This window comes from Ursus americanus, chromosome 2, assembly GCF_024610735.1.
Source record: "Ursus americanus isolate L20-20 chromosome 2, mUrsAme1.1.p, whole genome shotgun sequence".
NCBI classification, from domain to species: domain Eukaryota; kingdom Metazoa; phylum Chordata; class Mammalia; order Carnivora; family Ursidae; genus Ursus; species Ursus americanus.
Window position 1 is genome coordinate 52,855,371 of NC_142128.1, and position 26,305 is coordinate 52,881,675.

The 26,305-nt window shown below is 36.9% G+C and overlaps 1 protein-coding gene across 8 annotated transcripts in view; it reads right to left on the reverse strand.

Moving 5' to 3' along the window:
* LYPLAL1 (lysophospholipase like 1) overlaps positions 1 to 26,305 on the reverse strand; it is a 92,088-nt gene that overhangs the window by 48,792 nt on the left and 16,991 nt on the right. For 3 of the 8 annotated variants that reach the window (XR_006781822.2, XR_006781821.2, XM_045809624.2), the window contains exons 3-6: positions 20,658 to 20,827; positions 10,805 to 10,846; positions 10,289 to 10,404; positions 9,223 to 9,304 (exon numbers count right to left, since the gene is read on the reverse strand). Coding sequence is in view for 5 of the 8 variants with exons in the window: in XM_045809624.2 (XP_045665580.1) it covers positions 9,223 to 9,304; positions 10,289 to 10,404; positions 10,805 to 10,846; positions 20,658 to 20,827 (410 nt within the window). In the remaining 3 variants the exon portion in view is untranslated. Of the gene's footprint in view, positions 1 to 2,491; positions 9,305 to 10,288; positions 10,405 to 10,804; positions 10,847 to 20,657; positions 20,828 to 26,305 lie in introns of those variants that run through there. The other 5 variants (XM_087856295.1, XR_015721933.1, XM_045809626.2 and 2 more) reach the window with 5 other exon arrangements.

The window sequence follows — 26,305 nt, forward strand, 5'->3', positions numbered from 1 at the left end:
GCCTTGGTATTGGTGTCTTACATGCTTATGTGCAAATACTCCTAAGTACCAAAACGGTTCCTCTGATTGGGAAGAGCCAGGTACAGAGAGTACTAATACTTCTGGGGCCCTCCCTCTTCGGCGATCCCTTTGAGCTACAAGTCTCCATGACTGACTGTGTTGCCATATGGAGCCTCTGGCAAAGGGAGGCAACCTGCCCTTGGTGACGCCCCTGGGGGTTTGCACTCATTGCCAACACAGCTACCAGTTTTGACTCTTTTGAGAAGTAGCTATTAGTTTACTGCGGCTCTTGTTGAAGCTGAGTGCCTGACCCCTGGGGGAACTGTGACTATAACCTGATATTTGTTTTGGGGTGGATTGACTCAGACTCAATGACTAACAAAGTGAAAAGGATCCAGTAATGGAAACGGTACATTCAAGAATGCAGCCGGCCTGGCCTCCGACGCATCTTGGCTCTACATGAGAAAATGGCAGCTGTTCGGCTCCGCCACCTGCAGCAAAGTCCCTGGCTCCGTAAGGCCCTTGGTTCCCAGAGTTTCCCTGTCCGGCTGGGGCTTGCTTCACTGATGGTCTGGCTGAGCTGAAATCGGACAGTGTCCACTGGGCAGCTGCAACCATTCAGCCTCAGGGCCAACGGATCAGAACTGAAAATGGCCATGGTCACTCCATTCAGTGGCAGAACTGAAGCCGGTTCTTATAGCTCTGACAAATACTCCCCTTGGTAAACCTCATTATGTTTTTACTGACTCTGGGGTTGTGCCATGGCCTATTTGGACTGTCACTTGGAAAAGTATAGCCTGGAAGATTAATGACACCCCTCTTTGGCACTGCTCACTAAGGAAACAAATAGTGACTGCTGATTGAACCCTCTGGGTCACTCATGGAGATGGACCTATTTCCTGTTGAAACTGACCGGAATCCTGCACTACCCAGCCTGCCACTGTTGCTTACCTGATCATACCAGACATGGTAACACATCACCCATTCAACTGGGTACAGAGTAAAAGATGCTGTTTGAAAAGCATAGGCTACCATTGCATGCCAAATTTTGAGTCCTAACAAAATTTGACCCAGTTGCCTCTCAGGGAAGGTAAACCACACAGCATGGAGCATCACCCGCACTTGCTCCTAACACGTTAATTACAACTTATCTTTGACCTCTTCTTGGGGTTATAAGTTGCTATTAACACTTATTCAGGTTATGTGTTGCTGTTCCAGTCTGATAAGCTTATCCTGGCCACACTATTGTGGCTTGTGAAAGTAATCTGTGTGATATTTTTGGTTTATATTTCTGGACCACTTCCAACCTGACAGTAGTGTGCCTTTTATCACAAAACAGTTCAACAATGGGCTGACAGTTAAGTATTTAGTGGACTTTTCCCATTCCCTGCAATTTACTGGGATCTGGTATTTTTGAGCATTGGGGCATTCTCCTCCAGAACGGACTCAAAAATGTCTGGCTCTGCTTCTCTCACTTTCTTCTGGTCCATACACCTTAGTAAGGCAGTTTTGTTGATGAATGCAATTGTCTTCAGAAAGGGATCATCTCTTCTCAGCTGTTTTCTGAATTAGAGTCAGAATGAAAGTGTTAGGAGATTGTATAGAACTGTTTTGAAAATTCAGGATTCCTCCTGATCATTCTTGAGTATGATTCTTCTTTTTTCCTATGACAACCCCAGGCTGGCTTGGTTGGTACACGTTCTGGGAGGCTGCTTAGCCAAAAGGAGGCAAGGGATTCAAATTTATTTTGGTTTATAGATATGAATTCATTTGTTACATCAATATGGTCTTAGATCAAAAAGATAATTACTAACTCTTTGGTTAGTTGCCAAGCCTTGCTATAGTGGTCCATGTGGGCCAAAGTTGGGAGGGGGAGCTCACAACGGGTCTCTGGAAGTTTTATAAAAACGCCCTTGTCCCTCTTGTACCCAACCCTTCCAGATGAAAGGCCTGGGTACGAGGAAGGAACAACTGGCAAATGGTGGAGTTACAGCTACTGGAATGGGACACAGTTACATGTAACTGGAGGGAAAACAGTAATTCTGGAAACGGAGAATACCTCAGACCACAGAAGCTTCTCAGGAAAAAAGGAATGAGCACTGTCTTTCAGAACCATCCCTGGAGCTTTCCTCAAGAATGAGAACACCCTGGTGTGGCCTTCCCAAACTGTTATAAGCACTTAAATTTAACTGACTGCGGGGCCTGCCATTCCTCAATGGAGGACTCAAAATTTGATTGCCATTTTTCTTAACATTACTAAGAAGTCTAAGGAAACAGTCAAGGATGGCCCTGGTTCCAAACCCTTCCCTTACAAAAACAAAAAACACCTATCAACACGCCTTTCAGATATATTCTCCACACCTATTCCCACAGCTGTCACTTATTCATTCTATGTGATGGACAAATGCCATCACGCTGGTGATGTGCACAAACAGGACAGGGTGACTGCCCCTGGGCGTTCTCTGCAAAAGCAAGGACCACACTCAATTACTTTTTTTTTTTTTTTTAAGATTCTATTTATTTATGTGACAGAGAGACAGCCAGCGAGAGAGGGAACATAGCAGGCGAGTGAGAGAGGAAGAAGCAGGCTCCCAGCAGAGGAGCCCGACGTGGAACTCCATCCCAGAACGCCGGGATCACGCCCTGAGCCGAAGGCAGCCGCTTTAACGACTGCGCTACCCAGGCGCCCCCACACTCAATTACTGAACAGAACTTGAAACTGTAAGGCTTACCAGTTAGACAGGAGTTCACACTGGAGACACGGTCACCTGTGCCCTTGACTGACGTAGGTCCCATTTTAGGGGGGCTAACAATTGTAAAGTAGGTGTTAGCTTGTCTCTGGAAAACATGGTGACTTCCATCTATCATAAGAGATTTTCAAGTGTTTTTGGAAATAACACAAGTAGCTCATATAGCTCTCACACGGTTGTAGAGATCGCTCCAAAATGAAGTTACCCTTGTTATTCAAGAAAGCTATCTAGAGAGGATAACCAATTTGTTATTTATGGATAGCCTAAGGGCTCTGACCTTTACAATGAGAATCATCCAATTAAAAAAGCTGGTAAGAAATTTCTGCCTGTCTTTAGCTAAAATGATCAAAGATTACTCCTCTTGTTTCTGGAAACATTTAGCACCAATTCAAATCATGGCTATGTTGTGGAGGACACATCGTCCTAGGTGATATCCTTGTAGACCAAGATGGAGTCTGTGTAATTGCTCTTATGTCCTGTGATGCCTGGATTAATGCTAATGACCAAGTGGGAAGGTCAATATAGAAACTTAAGGAGGAGGACAGCTGGCCTCCTAAGGTAAACCCTTAATGGTGCATGGGATTTGTTCAGTTGGATGGGACCAGAACCTTATGGACACAGCTCAGGTTAGTGCCTCATTCACGGTGGCCTCATTCACGGTGGCCTCATCCTGTTCATAGTAGTCTTTAATACAATGTTGTATGGAACAAATTTGGTTGCAGCTAAATGGCAGAATTTAACAAATAGGACAGAGATATCACATGCATCTTCCCCTCAGTGCAGGAATATGCTAAGGCTACTTCAGAAGAGTTTACATAAACATAAATATACTTTTATGTTTATGAAAATCTCTTATGATAGATGGAAGTCACCATGTTTTCCAGAGAGACAACACCTCCTTTACAATTGTTAGCCCCCCTAAAATGGGACCTACGTCAGTCAAGGGCACAGGTGACAGTGTCTCCAATGTGAACACAAAGACATATTTTTAAAGGGCAAACTGGGAAGTAAAATTAAAATACACACAACAGCACATTTCTTCTCTGTAAATACAATTATAACTTTTCAAGCATTAAAATTACTCTAAGTCAAAGTCTTGTGAACCAACTGACTTTTTGTACCACATAATCCGAATTTTCTTGAAATATCTGCATGCTTTTGGTATTGAAATGTTTGCATGGCTTTGGTAATTCTGTCCTCTTATATTAAGAAAACCCTTTAGATGATAAAGACTTTTTGCTTAAATACATTCTGGCTAAATGATATCTGGACATTTTCTTTTACATATCAAAGTACCACAAATTATCAATAGCCAAATTGTCAGTAAACTTTATATTTTGTTCTCAGTTCATTTTGTTATACTTCAAATGAAATACTCAACTTCCTATAAAGAATACATTTAAGCTCCTTACCACTAAAGATGATCTTTCTTATTCAGATTTCAGTTGAGAAAAAGTACTATCAATAAACATTTTGCTTCACTTATGGATCATAAAATAAAGCACACTCTAAAAATTCAAACAGAAGAAATAGAGGGAAAAGTTCAAGTCTCCCTTCACTTGTATCCTAGCTTTCTCTCTCCTCCCTTGCAAAATTCCAGTCTCCCCAACACAAACATATATAATTTATTGTGATACTGATTTACATTTTCTTCTTCTTGCCATTTTTCTTCTCCCACATAAGAAATTATCACAGCTATTTCAATTCCCCTTGCCTTCAGAAATGTTTCTGTGGGTAAAGCAACAGAAAGGTTTGGGATGCGACAGGAAAGGAATGCCTGGTTTCTTTAGGAGGATACCTTAAGCCTTGGTGTTTCCTGCCTTAGCATTATTTTTTCAAGCTCAAAAACCTGGCTTTGAGAGACCACATGCATATGGACAATAGGTACCTCAAGATTAGTGAGTGAGAAATGGAGCTTGGAGGACTTCCCCTGAACATTCTGCTCACGAAAACACAATGATATGATATCCTACTAGCCCAATGGGGGGGCGGGGGAGGGCAAGAATTGCATTGAAGGTTATAGCCACATAACATTTTAGATATATCCTCCAGGTATGGATCTATTTGTGGAGATGCATTTATAACCATACTACCCAATACTAGTAAATACTTTAAGTTTGTTTGATTTATATTTTATTAAAGACTTTTACATATGCTATTGAGCTTGATCTTCAGGAAACAATTTCACAGAAGAGTATACTGTGAGACAGGCTGAGGTTTATGCCAGAATACATGATTATTCAGTGACAGGACAAGTATTCTTTTAAAAAAATCTGGATTCCTTTCCTTAATAGATTTTTTTTTTAAAGATTTTATTCATTTATTTGACAGAGATAGAGACAGCCAGCGAGAGAGGGAACACAAGCAGGGGGAGTGGGAGAGGAAGAAACAGGCTCATAGCGGAGGAGCCTGATGTGGGGCTCGATCCCGTAACGCCGGGATCACGCCCTGAGCCGAAGGCAGACGCTTAACCGCTGAGCCACCCAGGCGCCCCATTTTAATAGATTTTTTTTTTTAAAGATTTTATTCATTTATTTGACAGAGATAGAGACAGCCAGCGAGAGAGGGAACACAAGCAGGGGGAGTGGGAGAGGAAGAAACAGGCTCATAGCGGAGGAGCCTGATGTGGATTCCTTTCCTTATACTATATTTGGGATGTATATACTTGACATGTATAGGCCTGACACCCTTCTTTTTGTCAGGTATATGTGGTACTCTTAGGGTAAACTGCAGCCATGAGGGTTTTATACATGGGTGATACTGTGTATATTCAGGCCAAGACATTTAGAAGTTCAAGGAGTTGAAGGTCATTAAAACCTTGGGATAATTAAAACCCTGCACAGTCTTCTGCAAAGGGATTTTGGATTTTATTACATTTTATCAGTCTTTCTCTCTCCTACCATCCCTTTTCACATTTAGAGTTGGTAACTTTAAATACAAGAGGCATAAAGGGACTTCCACTTATGATCACGATGACCAAGGTGGAGATACAAGGACCAGATTTATTCTTCAACCTGAAATAGCTCCACAGCTGAACCATGTGTATGTTTTCAGGTACTGGACACTGGCAGCACAGGACAGTTCCTTAAGGAGAACAAGTGAGGTGAGGTCTACAAATGCTCAGCTTACTGTGTGAAGGGAGTTTCTGGGCTGCAGTGTGAGACCCAGAGGGGGCCAGGACAGCCAGGGGCTTAGAGTTCATAGAGCAGAGTATGAGAGAGCTGAGCGGGAAGTGCCACAGATCTGCAGAGGGCCCTCCACCCCAACTCCAGTACTAACCACCAGGAGAGGTGTGTGAGGGGCGGGTGAACCACCAGGAACAGAGGAAAGAATCACTGGGGCTCACAGAGAGCTGGGACATTTGTGTTACACTAGCCGGACTGTAAAACCTCACAATCCAGCAAGTGTCAGCTGGAGTACCCACAAGGTGCTGCTTGAGGAGTGGGGCAAAATCAGTCCTGGAGAAACAGGGCTCTGGAACCTCCCAAGGAAGCTTAAAAGGAAGCCTGAAAGGAACAAACTGTTTCTCAGTACTTTCTAGGTAATTTAATTGCATTCACTGACAAAGCTCCTACTTATAGAAATGCAAATAGCCCAGTGCTTAATGAGTTAGAGCTAACAATGCTTGGGATCTAACGAAGAATCATGAGGTCTACAAGGAGGCAAGAAAATTTCCTTAGTGGAAGGAGAAATTAATCAACAGAAACAAACTAACAAATGACAGAGGATAGACTCAATAAAGAAGAAAATTACAGTTGCTATTTAACTATGTCCCACATATTCAAGGACAGTAGGCATAATAAATATAACAAATAAAAAATGGAACTTCTAGAGATGTCAAGTATCTGAGATAAAAAATAAAGTGGGTAGGATTAATGACAAATTAAACTTTACAGAAGATCAATGAACTAACACAGCAACAGAAACTATCCAAAATGAAATGCAGAGTGGAGGAATGAAAAAAAAAAAAAAAAGGAATAAGCACCAGTAAGCCTGAAGTCCCCCAAAAAAGAGAAGAGGAAGAGGCAAACAAATATTTGAAAATGCAGTGGCCAAAACGTCTAAATTTGATGAAAACTATAAACCCACAGATCTAAAAAGCAGAAACTCAACAAACACCTGACACAAGAAAAATGGAGAAAACAACACCAAAGCACATCATATGCTTAAAACTAAAGATAGAGAAAATTGTAAATACAGTCATAGGAAAAAAAAGATTAGAAAAACAGCAGAAAAAAATGCAAACTAGAAGACAATAGTTAAGATCTTTAAAGTAATGAAAGGAAAAAAATATCATCAACCTAGAATTTTATATATCTTTAAAAAATGAAGGCAAAATAAGACTTTTTCAGGCATACAAAAGTTGAAAGAATTTAATAGCAGCAGATCTGCACTATCATAAATGTTAAAAGTATTTCAGGCGGAAGGAACATGATATCATACGAAAGTCTGAAACCACATTAACGAATGAAGAGCACTGGAAAAAGTACGTATAGAAGAATTTTTAAAAATTCTATCTCTTTCAAGGATAATTTAGTGTAGCTTCCAGCCGTTGATATAATATAGGAAATGAATTTATTCTTTCATCTGAAACAACCAAAAAGAAAAAGAAAAAAGGCAGAATACTGGAAACAAAGTTTTTCCAAGTACTGGACGTCAGGCAATAAAGGTCAGTGGTCTCCAACGAAGGGGAAGGAAACAAAGTGAGCCTTAGGACTTATGACAGCTTGTTGCCTTGAGAGAGTTCCCAGGCCACAGAGCTGAGAGGAGCACTTCATGCAGAGCTTGGAGGACTCCTGTGTTGAGAAGCAGAGCTGAGAGTCTGAGTAGATTGGGGTGGCTCGAATTTGTAGGATGGTGAACCAGAGAGGAGCGAGCTGCACTGAAAGAGAACGCCAGACACCAAGTCTACCTGGCTTATTCAGCAGAGTACTTATGCCACGCATGTGTGAGTAGACTATCTGAAACCAGAGAAAGAACCACCCAAAAAGATTAGAGGGAACCACAAGGATGAGAAATCTAAACCCCTAGACCAGTATGTATCACAATCAAATTGCTCAAAATCAGTGATAAACTCTTAAAAACATCAAGAGTAAAAAACAAACAACAAAACATTAGATACAGAAAAACAAAGATAATAACAACAGACTTACTGTGTGAAATAAAGTCAGCAAGAAGAGAGTGGAACGCCATGTTTAAAATACTGAAGAAAAAAATGCGAATTCAGAATTTCATACCCAGTGAAAGTTATCTTTTCAAAACAAATGTAAAATACAGGCTTTCTCAGACATATAAGCCGAAAGAATTGATTAACAGCACATTTACAGTGGAATTATTTAAAGGACATCCCTCAGGCAGAATGAAAAGGATACCAGAAACACACCTCAACACAAAAATAACTGAAGAGCACCAGACGTGGAAACTACACAGGTAGATATATAAGATGTTTTCCTCATTATTTAAGTTGATTTAAAGGAAAACCGACTTCAAATAAAATAGTGGTAATACGTTGTGAGATTTGTGGTAAATGCTATTTATAGCATATTTACAAATGGGAAAAATAGCATTAAGACCAGGAAGGGAAAAATGGAAGGTCCTATACTAAGTGTGAGGAGGTGCAATAAACTTGAAGGTAGAATGTGGTGAGCTAAAAGGGAACAGTTTACAGAAATCTCCAGGCCCACATGGTTTCACTAGAGGATTCCAACAAACACTTAAAGAAAAATTAATACCAATTTTACACAATTTCTTCCAGGAAACAGAAGAGGAGAAAACATTTCCCAATTCATTTTATGAGGTCAGTATTACCCTGATACCAAAACCAGATAAAAACAGTATAAAACAAATTAACTAAAAAACTACAGAATATCCTTCATGAATATAGACAAAATAGTAACACAGAATATGCTCTCTGCCCACAATGGATTTAAATTAGAAATCAATAACATACCTAAAATAGTCCCAAATATTTGGAAACCAGATAGGACACTTTTAAATAAAATGCCATGTTAAGACTTTTCATTTTTTCTCACTGCCCTTAAACTCACATTATTTTTTAAATTTAAGTATTTAATTATTCAAAAGGTCTCTATTTACAAATCCATCTAAAAAATAATCCACAGATGTTTGTCTAAATTAACATTTACCATTGATAAGATGATGCTATTCTCTGTGGTGCATTTCAATAACCAGTAAATAAATCAGTACAGTTGATATGTATTAATATTTTAATTATCATTTATCTAATTGTAATTTGGCAGTAAAAACCACTTTTCACAGAGAAATTACAGGTAGATTAACAAATCAATGTTGATTCATTCACTTTGCCTTTCCATTTCTCCCGGAAGCTTTGTTAGAATCCACGACTTCAGTTTTTCTAACTCAGCTTTGCTTAGCTCATGGTAAACACCTGGGAAACTAAGAAACTTTGTGCTCACTCCTAGAGATTTTAACCTTGAGTTTGTCTCCTCACCCCAAGAATGAAGAACTAATTCATCTGCAGTACCATGGCACTGAAATAATTCAGGGAGAACGCCATCGCTTTCCTGAAGAGCCTGGAGAACAGGATATAAAAATGGGAATGTTTAAGAAATTTGTTTAAGAACACTGTTCTTGGAAATCAAACAGGGTAGAAAAATTGCAATTTTACCCAAGCTTCACTATTCCAAGGGAGAAAACAGGCAGTCGTGGTGCAGTCTAAGGTGTACATTGGTGGTCTTGGCCTGGGGGCTTAGCTGGCTGCAGGCACCATGTGAGCTATAGTCAGTTGTACAGGATTGTCTCAAACATGGTCAGAGTGTTTCCTGAAGAAACTGTGTGACTCAGTCAGACAAACCTCTCCATGTAGGGTGGAAGGATGGAGGAAGAGTGGGACAATCAAGGGAAAAATTACATCCTAGTTTTCATTTCTGTATCTGCTGTTTCTACATTTGGTACGAAGTTACAACACTATAAGGTCCTGTATTCATATATTAGCATGTCACGATGAAACAGATATGGGGAAGGTAAGGGATTCTCTGTTTTTTTTTTTTTTTTAAAGATTTTATTTATTTACTTGACAGAGATAGAGACAGCCAGTGAGAGAGGGAACACAAGCAGGGGAGTGGGAGAGGAAGAAGCAGGCTCATAGCCGAAAAGCCTGATGTGGGGCTTGATCCCATAACGCCGGGATCACGCCCTGAGCCCAAGGCAGACGCTTAACATCTGTGCCACCCAGGCGCCCCAGGGATTCTCTGGTCTTGATTACATTCATGACATAATAAACAAATGTGGTATAATCATCCATATTTTTATTATGTATAAGGGATACATATGTATCATACATTGTGATTCTTTTTATCCTTTCCCCTTTGACACTGTGCTTAACAATATTCTTTCTATGGCATTACTGACCAGCTGGAATATTTCGTATAACTAACCGGGGGACGGATTCCCAGCAGTGCTCTGTGCACCAACTGTTATTGCTTATCAATTTGGTTTTAGTTTCAATGTGTGAATATTTCATGCTTGTTTCTTTTGTTTTAAAATCTGGAACTTACCTGGTAAACAGCAGATGTTTTATTCAGAAAACTCGAAAGAGCAAACACTCCTGCTACATCTTGATGATTTCTGTATGCTAAATGCATTGCCATGCACCCTCCCATGGAAAATCCTCCTAAAAGCAGCAAAAATTCACTTATCAGAAAAAGCAGAATATATGTGACAATAATTTAGAACAAGATACATCTGTGTCAGGCTTCCATGCATGTTTTAAAATATTTGGAGACCTTTAGAGAGAAATAGTGCTAAAAAGAAATTAATCTACTTTTGAGCTCATTAAAAAAATAGTTGCAATGAGTAAGTAACTCTGGTTCATCTATGTCATCACTGGTAAAGAGACTTGTTATAGAACGAGTTGGAATTAAAAGAAGAAATCATGCTCATTCACTAAAAATATTTATCATAATTAAAAATATAAGTCATGGCACAAGTGTTATATAAACTTCTAATGTCTACTTATATTTTGCTTATACTTGTGTTAACCAGAATTAATAACATGCATCTTTTTGTCTTACTTGCCAAGCTCCGAGCCCCATGAGGAGTCACATTTCTAGGGCCTGCCATATAATAGATGTTTAGTGATCTTTTAGGGAAGATGATCAAAAATTTGGTGTGCTAGTTAAAACATCTCTGAATTACAACATTGTGTTGGAAACTGACTTACGATGGTATAATTGAAATGTAATTAAAACATGTACCTATATATAAACTTTTTCAAAAGAGTTAAAAAATAACTTACTCATTTAACAAATTTTTATTGTCTTTTAGGTATCTGAACACTGTGCTAGCCAGAGGAGATATGCAGACTAAGATACACAGTCCCCGTGCTCCCTTTGGAGCACATACACTAAATACATAGGCCCTTGTCCTCGAGGGGGCACCGGAGACATCACAGAATATGGAGATAGGTATGTGATGCGGGGCCCAACTTCAGGCTAGAGACCTGGAATGCTATTCCCCCACCTAAGCGAGAGTTAAAAGGTGTCTTATTTACATTTTGTGAGAAATAAATATAGAAAGTAAATCACACAGCCACACACTTGTGGAAATCTAAAAATATACATTGGTGTAGAATCCAGATCTCCTCATTTCCAGCCTCCTGCTTTATTTCACTTCACGAAGTATAAAGCTGAGTCCTTAGAGACTATAAATTTGAATTTACTACAATCTCCTTTTACGGACGAAGTGAACCAAGGCCCAAGATTAGGCGACCTGCGTAAGGATGTGCCAATTTTAGCTGCAAAGCTAGGACTTTTGGAATCCAGATTGCTTGCAACAGGCCTTAATGTACTCTCTATTATCTTCCAGTATTTATTAAAATAGAACTGATTTTAAATTTTCTTTATCTTTATATTTTCTTTATTTAATAATATCTAATAATTTTGGGCAGGCCGATAATATTACTTTGGACCCAGGATACAACGTATGAATGAAGATTAGATTTTTAAGAAGTATATAATATGTAAATAATGACAGTGTATGACAAATATTACATCTGCGATTTTCGACATACCAGAAAGAAAGAATAGGGTCTCATCAGCAGCAGTTCACCACAGATGTGAACCACCCGAAAGGCTCTTCCAAAATAATCCCCCACACCAGCCCCAGACACAGATTCTGATGAGAGATCATGAACGGGCCTGGGAGGGGAGGAGGCAGCATACACGTCTTAAAATTGAGTGTGAAAGTTGCATATGTGCATCAGATTCCCAAAAAGGTTAAAAACCTCTGGACTACATTACCTGTGAATGTGTACATTGATCAACATGGCATGCCCCACCTGGATACGCAGAGCTTGCGACAGACAAGATTAGCGTCTCCAGTAAACATTCAGTGTTAAGTAAGCAGAGCGAATGTGAAACTTACTGGGTTTTGCTACAGTTCTAGTTAATAGACTGTTTTTTTTTTTTCTTTCTCAAGTTTTTCTATGTAATATGGTACGTGGGTTATAAAGCAAACACTCTGAAATAGAATTGTTATCAAGTTTTAACTTAGCAATTCTTAAGTTAGTTCTCTAGATTTTGAAATCCTTGAGGGTAAGCAACAGTTCTTCCTTCCATCAGCACACTGTGGTTGCGGGCGTATGAGGAGCTCAGCAAGGTGTCCCCACCCTCTGGTGCGCGTGTGCTGAGGAGCTGGGCTTCTTCAACTTCCGTGCCCAGTGGTGATACACCTGCTGGTACACGGTGACAGCTCAATGAAAGTCTGTTAGCGGAATTCTTAGAAACCATATATTAGAGGATGAAAGTAATAAGAAGTTTACGAACGTCTCTTAAATTTATCATATTTAAAGGCACACGAAACATTTTCTAATTTAAAGTCTGGTGGAAAGAGGACTACAGTGAAATAAAGGGAAACTGAGTTTTAATCCTACCAGTGACACTCTAGCTGTTGCCTTGGGGTAAATTATTTAAAACCCAGGATCTCATTTCCAGTAAAATTAAATAGTTGGACTAGATGATCTTTAGGGTTTCCACCAAGTTTTTTTTTTTTTTTTAAAGATTTTATTTATTTATTTGAAAGAGAGGGAGAGAGAGAGAGAGTGCACAAGCAGGAGGAGTGGAGAGGAGAAGGGAGAAACAGACTCCCCGCTGAGCAGGGAGCTTGACTCGGAGCTCAATCCCAGGACCCTGGGATCATGACCTGAGCTGAAGGCAGACACTTAACCAAATGAGCCACCCAGACGCCCCAGCGTTTCCACCAAGTTTGAAAATCTATTATATACAAATGCTTAATAATCACTTGTAAAAGTCAAAACAGCAAGGACTTTAAAGTTTACAGAGTTGCTGTAAATACAGAAGCCTACTTTCAGTTTAAGAATGAGAATCCCAATCTCCCAGAATACAACCGCAGCCTTCCTTCAAGTTCACAGAACCAATCTTAGCAAATGCTTACTTCCTTCATCGCTTTAGATCTCCCCTTTTTTTCCAGTTTACTTACAAAATGAGTTCTAGGTTGCTTACAACCAAACACATTGTTCACAATAAAGCTACATCTCTAAAATGAGGGGAAAATGTGAGGGAGGGTGAGATGGGGTTGCTGGAAGAAGGAGAGATCAGGAACGAAAGACAGAGAGACAGACCAAAATATGGGGAGGCAGCAGCAATTAGGGGTGCGGCTGGTCTTCCAACTGCTTCCCTGTAGCAAGACAACATTCTTTAACAGAAGGAATCATGCCAAATCCTACTAGAAACTTCTCCTAGCATTGAATTCCTGGGTGGAATTTATCAAGGAGATCTTTATTAAACATAAAACTCAAACCCAGACATTTTACATACAGCCTCTTCTGCTTTTGACCCTTTTACATAAGTCTGGGACATAAAGACTTAATGTTCAGTAGTCTATAAGGTTCATGCAAACAGGGATTATTTTTGTCTGTTTTATTCACTGATGTACACTCCCTGTGCTTAGAACAGTTCCTGGCACATAGGAGGCACTTAGTAAGTATCGAATAAATGAATAAATATCAGTTGTGGTTCTATAAGAAAATTTCTGTAAGGTCACAAATTTATTTCATCAGGGAATGTGGCTCTTTGGTGATCTGACTGGATATAAAAGCAAAGCTTAGAAAAAGCAGGAGTTGAACGGTTAGTGTGCACCAAGCTAATGATTCCTAAATCTGGCTCCCTAAAAATAAAGATTCCCAGACTCAGCCCCAGTCCTCTAACATGATCTCAAAGTATACGTCTAATTTTTAAAAGCTCTCCTACCCATAAATCAAATGTTTGAGAATCATAGTCTTAGAAAAATATCAATTGCTGCAAGGCAGACAATTCAGGATTAGGTATAATGGGTAAGAACAGAAAGTGAAAATATGGTCATGATTTAAAAGAAATCCATATGTTACAGACACAAAGCCTGCAGGAACAAAGTTTCTATTTTTTGGAGAAATTCAAGAGCTTGAATTATATTTTTACCAAATGTACCTAAGGAAGATATTAAATATGAACAGTGTGACTAAGGAACTAAATGTTTAATTTTATTTAATTTTAGCTAGTTTAAATTTAAGTTTAAATAGTCACATGTGCTAAGGGCTATCATACTGGACAATGAAGTTCTAGGTAATCTAAGCTTCATCAATAATTGAAAAAAGCTTCACAATTCATAAATGGAACAAAAAGAAAACATTTCATAAAGAGATATTGAGGCTAAGATCATTAAATGTGAACTTTTAATATGATAGAGATTTAAAAATCACAAGATAAAAGGTGAACAAAACAGTTTTAGTAAGCAAAAACAACTTAAAAATTATTTTAAAACCATCCATATTGAGAAAATTTTACAGATTAAATCTTCCCCTCCAACATTTCATTTTTATTGACCAGGGTAACCTAATAACTTTGTGTGGTTTCAGAGCCCCCTGGATGAAACCAGCCTAACAACAGCAAAACCAAAAGTAAGAAAGAAACATTTTCCCACATCTGAGATGTCATTATGAACAAACACAAATGCATCCTGCAGACATTGAACCTCATGTTCAATACTCATAATTTACAATAAAATAAATGTACTCATTGAAATCTTATTATTTAAATATTTAATCTAAGTCCTTTACCCAATTATAATCTTGTGAGGTAATCGCAATTTCTCACTAGTCATCTTTGACAATACAATCACCTTTAGCATCACAACTTACTATGAAAAGGGACTTTGTGTATTTTTTTCTAATAGAAGGAAATTTAACACAAAAGACTAGTTATTTGAATTCAATTTCCATCTAAATGTCTAAAATGCAATATAAAATATACTGTTCAATAAGTAAATACCAAATAGTAAACTCATTGTAGGTAATGGTTATAATGTATATTTATGGTTGCTGGCAAAGTATTAAAACGTCAAGAGTTAACATTGCAACATACATTTAAGATTAACAAGCTGAATAAAACATGTTAAAAAAATAATAAACCTAGCTTTTATGAACTCTTTAAATAAAATAAAACAGAAACAATGTATTAAAAAAAACTATACTGGGAAAACTAATCTATCTGAAAACAAAATCCAGAGGAAAAAAATACTTACAAATTCAAGTTTACCATCAATAGAATAGGATTTTTAGAATGTAATAAAATCTACCCTCCCTTCAAATTTTAACAGTTCTTTCATTTAACTTACATATTATAGTTACTTAGACTGAACTGTGATAAAGTATTAAAAGGTTTGGGACTATATATTTGTCTATTTTCTCTGATATTTACAGGATAAAATTTACAGGGTAAACAAAATACTTATCATCTTCCAGAAAAAGCTGTTGGAACAGGAGTTCCTTTAAAGTTCTAATTGTTGTTGAAGAAACACAAGTTGTTTCATGAAGACATATATATATATATAAAAAGAAAGCAGGAATCTGCTATCGTTCTCAAGTTTTTGTTTTGTTTTTTTTTAAGATTTTATTTATTTATTTGACAGAGACAGCCAGCGAGAGAGGGAACACAGGCAGGGGGAGTGGGAGAGGAAGAGCAGGCTCCCAGCAGAGGAGCCCAATATGGGACTCGATCCCGGAAAGCGGGGATCACGCCCTGAGCCTAAGGCAGACGCTTAAGGACTGAGCCACCCAGGCGCCTCCCTCAAGTTTTAGCTCAAGAAAGAGCTTCAGAAGAAACCTGTGTAAGGTCAGGACAAAGGAAGCCTGGAAATTTTGGTGCTAATCCTCATCTTGGTCATTCCAATTATCCCTTCATTTTTATTTTAAATATTATAAAATTAATACATTGATATATATCCAGTGTAGAAAGTGTTTTCAGCATACAGACAGAAAATGAGTCATCCAAAATTTCACCACTCATACATAATTCTGACATGTTTTTAGAAGTCCATTTTAATAGTTAAACTTTCTACATGTATAATGTTTGTACTTTACTTTTCTTTCCTATCATACCCACTTAAGTCTTTCAACAGAATTACAAAATCTGTAATTTTATTCATTGAACACACACTCGTAAAATTCCTTCTATGTGTACATACAGTATTTAATTATTACATAGTATTCCATTGTATTAATAGACCATAATTCCCTTAACCATTTCTCTTCATGATGGGTATTTAGAACATCCATGTAAATTAATCAGGTGTAATTCCAGGAGCATTTGATGCTCCCTGCTACAAAATCCTGACAGTATGCTCATATTATCAAAATTCTTATAATCTAGTTATATCATCTGTCAGGTTCTATATGTCCTAGATCAAAGTTAAACCCTAAATTTTATCAGTTTTGTCTTAACAAATTGTCACCACCTAGTGGCCAAAAAAGGAATCCCTCCTGGTACAAAGGTGACTAAGTCAAAGGATCTGGGTTCTAGTCCTAACTCGATTTTATGTTCGCTAGAATCTCTTTGAATTTTAGTTGTTTTTTTAAAAATATCAGAAAGGAGAATAATAATTTTCTGTTTTACCTATCACAAGGCTCAAAGAGATATTGTGCATGAAAACAACCTTATAATTTAGACACTATCTGAAAATAAAACATTATGATGCATAATAATGGCAATTTAAAAACTGTCAAGTGTAATATAATTACCAACTATTTTAGTAGTATTACTACTATATATACTTTTAAAGCACAACAGTACACATGGGAAAAATTATATACCTTTCTCCATTTTGATTTCTCACATTATACAGAAACATAACCAGAGGGAAATGAGTTTCAACACTGACATTAACAGAGAGACAGAATGCAGTACTATGGATTTGCTTACATTCTGCACAATGGACACTCCCCACATGTTAATAAAACAAGAAGACAGGATAATCTAGCATTATTAACAATTTTCTCAGGATACAAGATTTGAAGCAACAGTTTATTATAGTAACTACATTGTCAACAATCAGAAAGTGATTTAAAGTCGCTACTTTACTGCTCATGTTTCCTCTTTTATCATACTCTCTGTAGAATTACATGTGGTATAGATACATAAAATTAAATAAATGAGCTTTCCAATGCCTGATATTCTTAATGTACAGAGTGAGGGTTCACAAATATCTCCAAGAGACACAGTGGTGTTTCTTGACCATCTCCTCTGTTTCTGACCCCAGGACTAGGATAGGTAGTGAACTTTTTGTCTATTCTTCCCATCTAACCAAAGTTAATTTATTTTTTTCTATTAAGAAAAGCAATATATTTCCACTAATGACTAGAAAACTAAGAATCTGTTTTCACAGCTAACTCCTGCAGTTGACTATCATGTCCTTCAGTATAAACCTTATTCATCTTTGTGTTCCCTAAATCTGGAAAGAGTGTGTGTGTTAATCGCCATCATTCTCTTGGATCTATCTTGCCACCTTGCTATTCTGGCCTTCAGACTGGCCTGCCCTCTACCACGTTATCAGCATAAGCTTTCTGAAATGCACGTCATTCTCTGTATGTAATTTGATAATCCTTGGGGGTTGGAGTGCATGCTAAACTAGTATATCCCGAGAGATTCTGATGTGCCCTTCCTTTCTTTCATGAATGTGTTTCCCTCTTTGTCTACCAGTAGTATTTTTACTTATTCTTTAAAATTCGGTTGGAGTCCTCTCTTCTAAGAGGCAGTCCCTAACTCTCCCAAATATCTACTTGCCTTTCCTCACTGCTCACACTGTATGTACCTTATACACACTTTCATAATACACTGTATTAGAACACCTTACTTCTGTATCTCCCTCATTAGGCTGCAAAATTTTTGATAGTTTTCTTAGTACTCCAAGACTTAACATTTTTACTAACCATTTGGAGATCAAATGGGTGGTTCCATTAGGTCAATAAGACAAGCAAATAACAACCACAACAAAAACATTCCCACAGGACTAGAATGCCATTTCCTCTCTGCATTAAGAATTAACCCACGTGAAGAATCCCACACACAAAAAAGGAGGTAATAAACTAATGTTTTGTCGTAGTATAAGAGATCAAAGATCATGTGTACTTTGGGGTACATGTTTAATGCTACAGAACCGTTCCTGAAGATTTATGTTCACTGACTAGTTAAATAACTAACAATACTGGTAACAAGACCAAATTACTTTGCATCTGCACTTCTGTGGTCTCTTTCACATCTCAAACTAGGAAAGAGGCCTTCTTATAGAAGTTAATCAGCTCAACTTGCAAATTCTAAAAAAAATACCTTTTTTACTTTCCCAGCTTTTTATATTCATAAAATGTAAATGTATGTAAATATTTTAATATGGCTTTCTCATAAATTTCAAGTTTTAATCATTTTATAATGTAATCATCTAAAAGTCTTCCAAAAGTAAATTTTGGTGTTATAAATTCAATGGAGTTTTGATAAAATACTGACTATATTACCGATCACTTTATAAATAAGACTATCTTTTAATAAGGTTCTCCTGCTACTTCAGAAAATAATTAATACTTCCATAACATGGTAAAAAGAAAGCAAAGTAAGTTCCAGATGAATCAAAGAATTACATGTAAAAAAAAAAAAATCACACTATAGAAAACCAGCAGAAAATCTATTTGAATATTTACCCAAGTTCTAGAGACTTTCTTAAACTGAGACCTTATTTGGAAAAGAAAAATCGTAAGAGAAAAGACTAACAGACAACTAAGAAAAGCTTTCCTGTGTTAAAATACAACTAAATCAGAAGAAAATAACAAATTAAGTGCAAATTAATTACCTTATTTTTAGCCAATTTTTTTCAAGACAATTATTATTCAGTGAGGATGTAATAAGATGGACATTCTAATAGGGGTGGTAGATTAATGGGTACAATTTTTTTGTGACAGGAATTTGACGATCTGTATTAGAAGTCTTAAAATTGTCCGGTTAAATTGAATGGAACAATCATAGGCTTTGAAATGAAGTAAACCTTGATTCAAAACCCTTATTAGCTCTCTGATCTTACAGTAGTCCTCACAGTCTCTTTTCAGAGATGAATAAGAAGAAGTTGCTGAGGGATTTGGGGAATGGCAGTTACAGGTCAACGTGATAAGGTCTTCAACCCATTCGAAGATTTTCTACTTTTTTATGTGTGAAGATTTTGCAATTTTATTTGAAAGCAATTCCTTATCCTAATCTTTTCTTTTCCCACTGTCATCATATCACTTCAGAACTTCGTTACCTTACGATGATAAATTCAGTAACTGGTTTTCCTGGACCCAACTTCGCATCTCTTCACTTAACACTTCTGCCAGATTAGTTTTCCTGACACAAAGTTCTAATAAGCTGTAGGACTCAAAGACCTTCTTTGATCATCCACAGAAGAAAGGACAGAGGGAACCCAAAAAGAATTTGAGAAACCTAGAATAAGCCAAGTATCTGACCAACATCACCTCCCAGCAAAACAAATGTTGTACAGTTATTCCTACTTTCCAGGAGAGGCAGCAGAGAAGCAGTGTGGGTAACACGTGGTGGTAACAGGGCAGACGTCACATTTGAACCCATGTTTGTCACTATGCCATCGTGCTCTGGAGTCTCTTAGCCCAGCTATCAGGGTCAACAAGGCATTTTCGTCAGACAACAAGCTTTCCACTAAGGCCATCTAATGTCTACACAAAAACAAAGGCTACTTTTCCTACTTCATATCATTCTCTATGCCTAGACCTCCACACTACTATAGTTAATATTTTCTTTAGGTGTGCATCTCAAATCTCAAATGCCACTGTATTTGATCACATGTATTTGATCTCTGCTTCGTCTGAGTCCCTGTGGTACTTAATTACTTACATCATCAATTCACTGATCAGTTTCTGCCACTCATTATAAATTTCCTAAGCATCTGCTCTGTGCCAGGTATTGTGATGCATCCTGGGAAATGGTAATACATATACACAATCATCCTCTTCACAGGGCTGTCAGTCACATGGCTTCAGGGCACCCATCACAGACTTGCTGGCATTACAGTTATCATTGTAACTACCTCACGGACTCTTCCGGGTTGTCAGCAGTTGTGACACAGACCTTTTTTTATTTATCCGTGTGTCCCTTTGAGCATTTAACATCACCTGGCACAAAACAGGAACTTAGAAAATATTTGCTACGTGATTGAATGACGGACTGCCATACATTCCCACATTTTGAATTCTATCATTTTATATTACATTTTGACTGTATATGCTACCTTAATCGTGGCAATAGTTTAAACATTTATAAAACTTAAGCTAACTAAAATAGTTTAAAAAATAAAATGAAGAATCTCTTAATTGAAAATCAAACATGGAATTCTCAAATTATGTTATTATCAGAAAGAAAATAAAGTTTCATGAGCTGTTGTTTAATACTTTTGAAACCCTCAATATGTAAACTCTATTTGAAACTATGATGAGGTCAAATGATATACAAGTATTTCTAAATAATATTCCAAGTGAAGTTCAATGTATAGAAATAGACCAAATTGAAAGAAATTTAAATTATCAACATTTAAAAGTCTTACCTACTAATATTCTATTCTTCTTGATGCCACTTTTTACTTCATCATCAATCAAATCTGTCAGCACTTGACACATTACATTGATTGATTCAAGGTGTTCTGGGCAGTCATTAGATATTTTAAATCTGTCAAACCATACATTGGAGATTCCTCCTTTCATAGGAGTATATGGCCTGTTTAAAACCAAAAAAACAAACAAACAAGAAACAAAAAAGAAAAAAATAAACAAAGGAAAAGGGAATGTTATTAAAATGGATGTTTCAATTTCTAAAACACTAGTGTTGAATAATTTCAATTTCCTCCAAGTTTTATAAGTTAGAGTTCATACTGAAATCAGCCTCGTGCACATTGTATTAACTTGCCTATACTCACACTGATCCCATTAACATTTCCTAATAACAATTCATCATCTTTCCCTATTCTCTCCATCTTTTCAGATTCATAAACTCTCCAGAGAATTCCTATGAAAAAAGGAATTATATATATATAACATAGAATTATATAATTAATATATATAGTGTACGTGTGTTTATTTTTTTCTGCTCAACTTAAATGACTAATTGATCAGGTCTACCATTTTTTTTTTCAACTTCTGTTTTGATTTACTTTAGTCCCTTCCCCCCCTTTAATGTAGGAGCAATATTTTAGTATTCATAGCCAACTGAATAATGTTGCAATGTTTTGTCCCTGCAGAAAGTTTAATATCTCAAGAGTGGAAAAAAATGATTCACCAAAATGCTTTTAAAAGGTGGTTAATTTGTAGCACTTAAGTATGAAAAGAGAAGTTAATAATTTAAGAGCTTTCTTAATCACATCCAGATCATCCTTAGAATGAGGGCTCAATTTTTTTTTTTTAAATCAAGAGTTGAAACTTCTCTTTTTTTGGTCTTCTCAGGAACCTTGAAATGAGAATTTAGTGGGGTACAAATAATCTTTGGAAGCACTCATCAAACCGCTATTCCCTATTGTTTGCATCATTTGGTTCTCAAACTGGGTGCCTCGTTGGACTTATCTTTTATGCGATAAGATGCTCTGAAATGGGTGCTCTGTTGAACAAAACTGATCTTACAAAATGCTTTATGTTTACATATGAGGTGGGATGGTTATAGTATTAGTGAATCTTAACCCATTCATTGTATATTCCTACTCTAGAATGCTCTGTTAAAGTGAGTGAGTGTGTGTATATGGCAAGGTATTCCAAATGCTCTGTTTGAATCAATTACAGCGGGGTTAAGGGTTCCTGTGTTCATTTTCTATGTTGGTAAGGGTAAATGAAGGGGAACGGAAACAATCTTAGATATTCCTGCAAGCAAACAAAGAGGTATAGCAGGATACAGAAGATAAACATGCAGAACGAAGGTTTTCCAAAGATGAGGGGTGTAGGAAGGTTCAATCAAAGAAACTGTTTTCCACAAGCAAAGTGTGCTTTCCCCTTACATGACTGAAAACAGGGTTTATGTCCTATGCAAGAAAGCCCTAGAAAACACAACCAGTGCTAAAAGTATCCATCATAATTTCAAAGAAATCTAAACCAGTGCTGACCACAGATGCAGAATTCCTTCTATATTTACTACTTTGCCCATCTCAGAGTTAGCTGTATACGCTCACCCTCCAAAGTCAGTGAAATAAAAGTATGAAATGTACAGGTGGAAGGGGAAAAAAAGAGGGCTGAAAGACACCAACTGAGACCTAACAGTGCCTCACTGTATGTTCTCTAGTGAAAAACATGTTCTCTAGGGAAAAACCAAGCAGAACCTCAGCAATCCCAAAGAGCTAGAAATATTTAATTCTTATTCTCTCATCCACTGTTACCAAAAGGACTCCACAAAACCTGCCCTTGAGTAGCATCCACTCTATGGGACCAAATGGGTGGTACTGGAGAAAGCAGAACTAATTTTTCTATATTGATCATACCACTCCAAAATAAATGGACATCCACTGGCGCCTGGAAATCAAGAGGATTATATTTGGAGTTTCTCAGAGAAACTGAAAGCAATCTGAAAACAGCAGCTCATCTACAAAGGATCTTATTTATTTACTAAAATAGAAGAATGTTATAAATATTACTTTGCAACATCTTTCTGAAATTTGAATGTATATTTTGAATATCCCTATAAGACAGGACATAAAAACCTAAATTTCCCTCTGGTTTACGAAGATACATGAAATTCTGGAAAGATGGGAAATTATATATGTGTGTGTGCTGTTTTGATGCTTTTCAGATAAATCTTATTCTGTGCACTACTCCTTCTCTCCATTGCTCCTCTCTTCTCCCACTCCCCCCACATCCTGCCCTTCATAGTAGGTAAAACATGTTTAGGATCTGGAATATATCCTTGAATGTTTTTTTTTCCACATATATTAAAACATGTATTTTTATAGGATATTTTTTTAGAGCACTATTTGCTTTTCGGATGTGCATATCATGCTTTTCTCCCTTAACAGTAACGTATGGATATCCTTCCTGATACAGTTTGAACCCATCCTTTTAAATGGCTATATAATACTATATGATAAAATGTCCCACAGTTTCATTAGCCATTCCCCTACTAATGGGCATTTATTTGGTATGCAGGTTTTAGCCACTAAACAGTGCTGCATTAAACACATCTGCATACATGTTTTTTTTTTTTTTTTTTTTTTTTTTACTGGGACTTTTACTCCTGTGAAACAGTCCAAGAAACAGGACTACTGGATTGAAAGATATTAATTTTGATCTTATTAGATGCTTCAAAGTTGCTACCATTAAGGCTATAAATTTCACTTTTGTGCAAGAAAGGAGAACATCCTTTTGTCCACAGGCCTAACAGCAATAGGTGCTAATATCCTTTAAAATATTACCATTTAAGGGTATCAACTAGTTTTAAGTCAACTTTCTTAAAGTATAATTTACATACATAAAAGTACACATTGAAGTATATAGGTCCAAGACCTGCCAATATGATCATCTCCACGATGACACAGAACATTCCCTTTACTTCAGAAAATTCCACCCTTCCCCTTTGCCAGCAATTCTCATTCAACTGCCCCAGGCAACCATGGAGTGATTTTTATCACTATAGATTAGTGTTTCCTGCTCTAGAACTCTACATAAATGGAATTACCTATTGTATCATTTGCTATTTTTTTCTATTGTGGTTTTGATTTTTCTCCTATTAGTTTAGAAGAGCACTTGGTCTATAATTGATACTTAAATAGTTGTCATTTGCATTTCAAGTATTTTTTTTATCTATTTTTACATATTGACACTATGTAGTTATGGTGTCTTTTCAAAAAAATCAGATAAAAGACATTGCATTTGATATAATCTATCCTTAAAAAAAAGCAACTAAAATTTCTAGGTCTCCTGATTTAAGAGGATCTTCCTAATCTATACATTTTTACACATGGAATTCCAAAATTTTCTTCTAAGATTTTTGTTTCCATTTTTAGATTTAAGTCTTGAAATTTCCTGGCATTTATTTCATACATGAAGTGCCATTAAGGGTTCAAGTTCATTTTCTCCTACATGGATAGTCAATTGTGTCTGTACTATTACTAACAGAAAAAAAAATCTTTCACAAAAGTGAAATCTACCTTTGCCATATATTTAATTTTATAGTTCTGAGTTATCTAGTCTCTCTCAGCCTAGAGTCTGTGAAAGAATGAAGCCCTGATTCCTAACACATACACTATATACAATAAATGGGCTTCTCTCCAATGCATCTAGAATGGTACCTAGTTCTGTATTATCCTTGGGAAAATCAAGAAAACAGTAACTGCAATCATTTCCCGAGCTCTGTGATTCAGGTGAAGAACTCTGGTTGAGAAAAGTTCTATTTTGTTCTACTGAAGTATTTATCTATCCTTGTGTTAGGATGATACTGACCTTACTGAAGTAGCTTTAACGTGAGTTCTAAAGTTGAGTAATGTTAGTTACTCTCTCCTTACCATCATCAAAACCAGACTCTTTTTCAGACTCATCCTGCCTATTCTCAGGCATCCATTTGTTTTTATCTAAGAAATTAATCACATATTTAGTAATTTAAAAATAATTTCAAAGATTTTTCCTTAAACGTCCTTGTGGAGTTTTAACTAATATTGCATTATTGTCTGGGAATTAACATTTTATGACATAAAACTAACAGGACAGAAGATTTTTGCAGACTGAGCTCTTCCTAGGATCTGCCACATTCATATGGGGCTTCTCTTGCATTGCTCTTCAGGCTTTCAAGAGGTGCAGAAAGGATAAAATTCTGCATCAGATTTCTACTAGGACTCCACAGAACCTACTTTCTCCCTCATTCCTGCAGGCCTTCTGACCTCAGAAGCTGCTTGGCTCAAGAGAGGTAAATAAATTGGAATCAGAAGGGGAGAGAACACAGAAAGCATTCAAGCCTCCCATCTCCCAGAATCCCTTTCTCAGGATTAACTTTCTTAAAGTACTCTGGAAATGAAAGCAGGTGCTTTCCACTAGTATTAATGTCAGTGTCAGACAAAATGAAATCCCAAACTGCATTCAATTTGTCATCGAAATCACAATGTTCTGAATGAAAACTGAATATACAGCACTCACTTTAAAGCCTGAATTAGGCTGTTACTCTTTTGAATTATTTCTACATCCCTCTTCATTTTATTCTGCTATTTCTCTAAGTATTTATTTGTCTGTCTAAACACTTAAATAAGGATGATATCATAGGCTAAAATCTGAATCATTCTGGGAACTCAGCCATTAATAGAAAAAAATGACACTCACTAACTTTTTGTCTTTGACAGTGCCTTACTTAATCAGACATAGATGCTCCACGGAGGTGGACTCCCGATGTAAATTTCATGAATCTAGGAGTTTTTTGTTCTCAATTCTCTAAGAGAATTGCAATTTGTTCAAAAGAGATAATTGAGAAAATTTAATGAGACAAAGAATAATTCAGAACTTTTTTAAGACAACATAATGAAGAATGTGTAATTCTCTTACTATGTTAGAATAACCTTTAAAGAAGGCATAAAAATAAGACTTTAAAAACAGCTAAACAAACTGGCACATATGTTATACTCATTTACCTTTTCCCTCAAATAAATCACTTTATTAGCTAGTATAAAACAGCTCAGACATTACCACAATAAATAAATATGCTTGGCAAAGAACATCTGTGTGGCTCCTAAGTCAATCAATCAATCAAACACACTGGTAAAATATTAAGCTGGAATAAAATATCCTAGGCTAAAACACAAAAGAGTTGACATTCAGCTTGATACCGAGTTCTGTTTTGATCTGTGTTCTCTAAAAGTCATAAAATCAAAAGGTCATTCATAACCTTTAAGATAACATCACGTGGCTCCAGTCTTCCTCTGTGTCATTTCATAGAACCTCCCCAGCAATCACCAGGTCCAGGCACATTTCCCTCTTTTCTTCAAACACGATGGCCTCATTATTGATCTAGGGGCTTGGCATCTGATATTCTCTCTACTTGGAAGGCTCTGTGCCACACTTCTGCATGGTGGGCTTCCACGGATCATTTAGGTCTCAGCTCAAATGTCCCCTCCTTAGGGAAGTCTTCTTTGACCCTACAATTTAAAGTGTATCTCCCCTCTACCCTAAAACACACACACACACACACACACACACACTCTCTCTATTTCACTATTTATCAGAATTTATCACTATTTGAAAT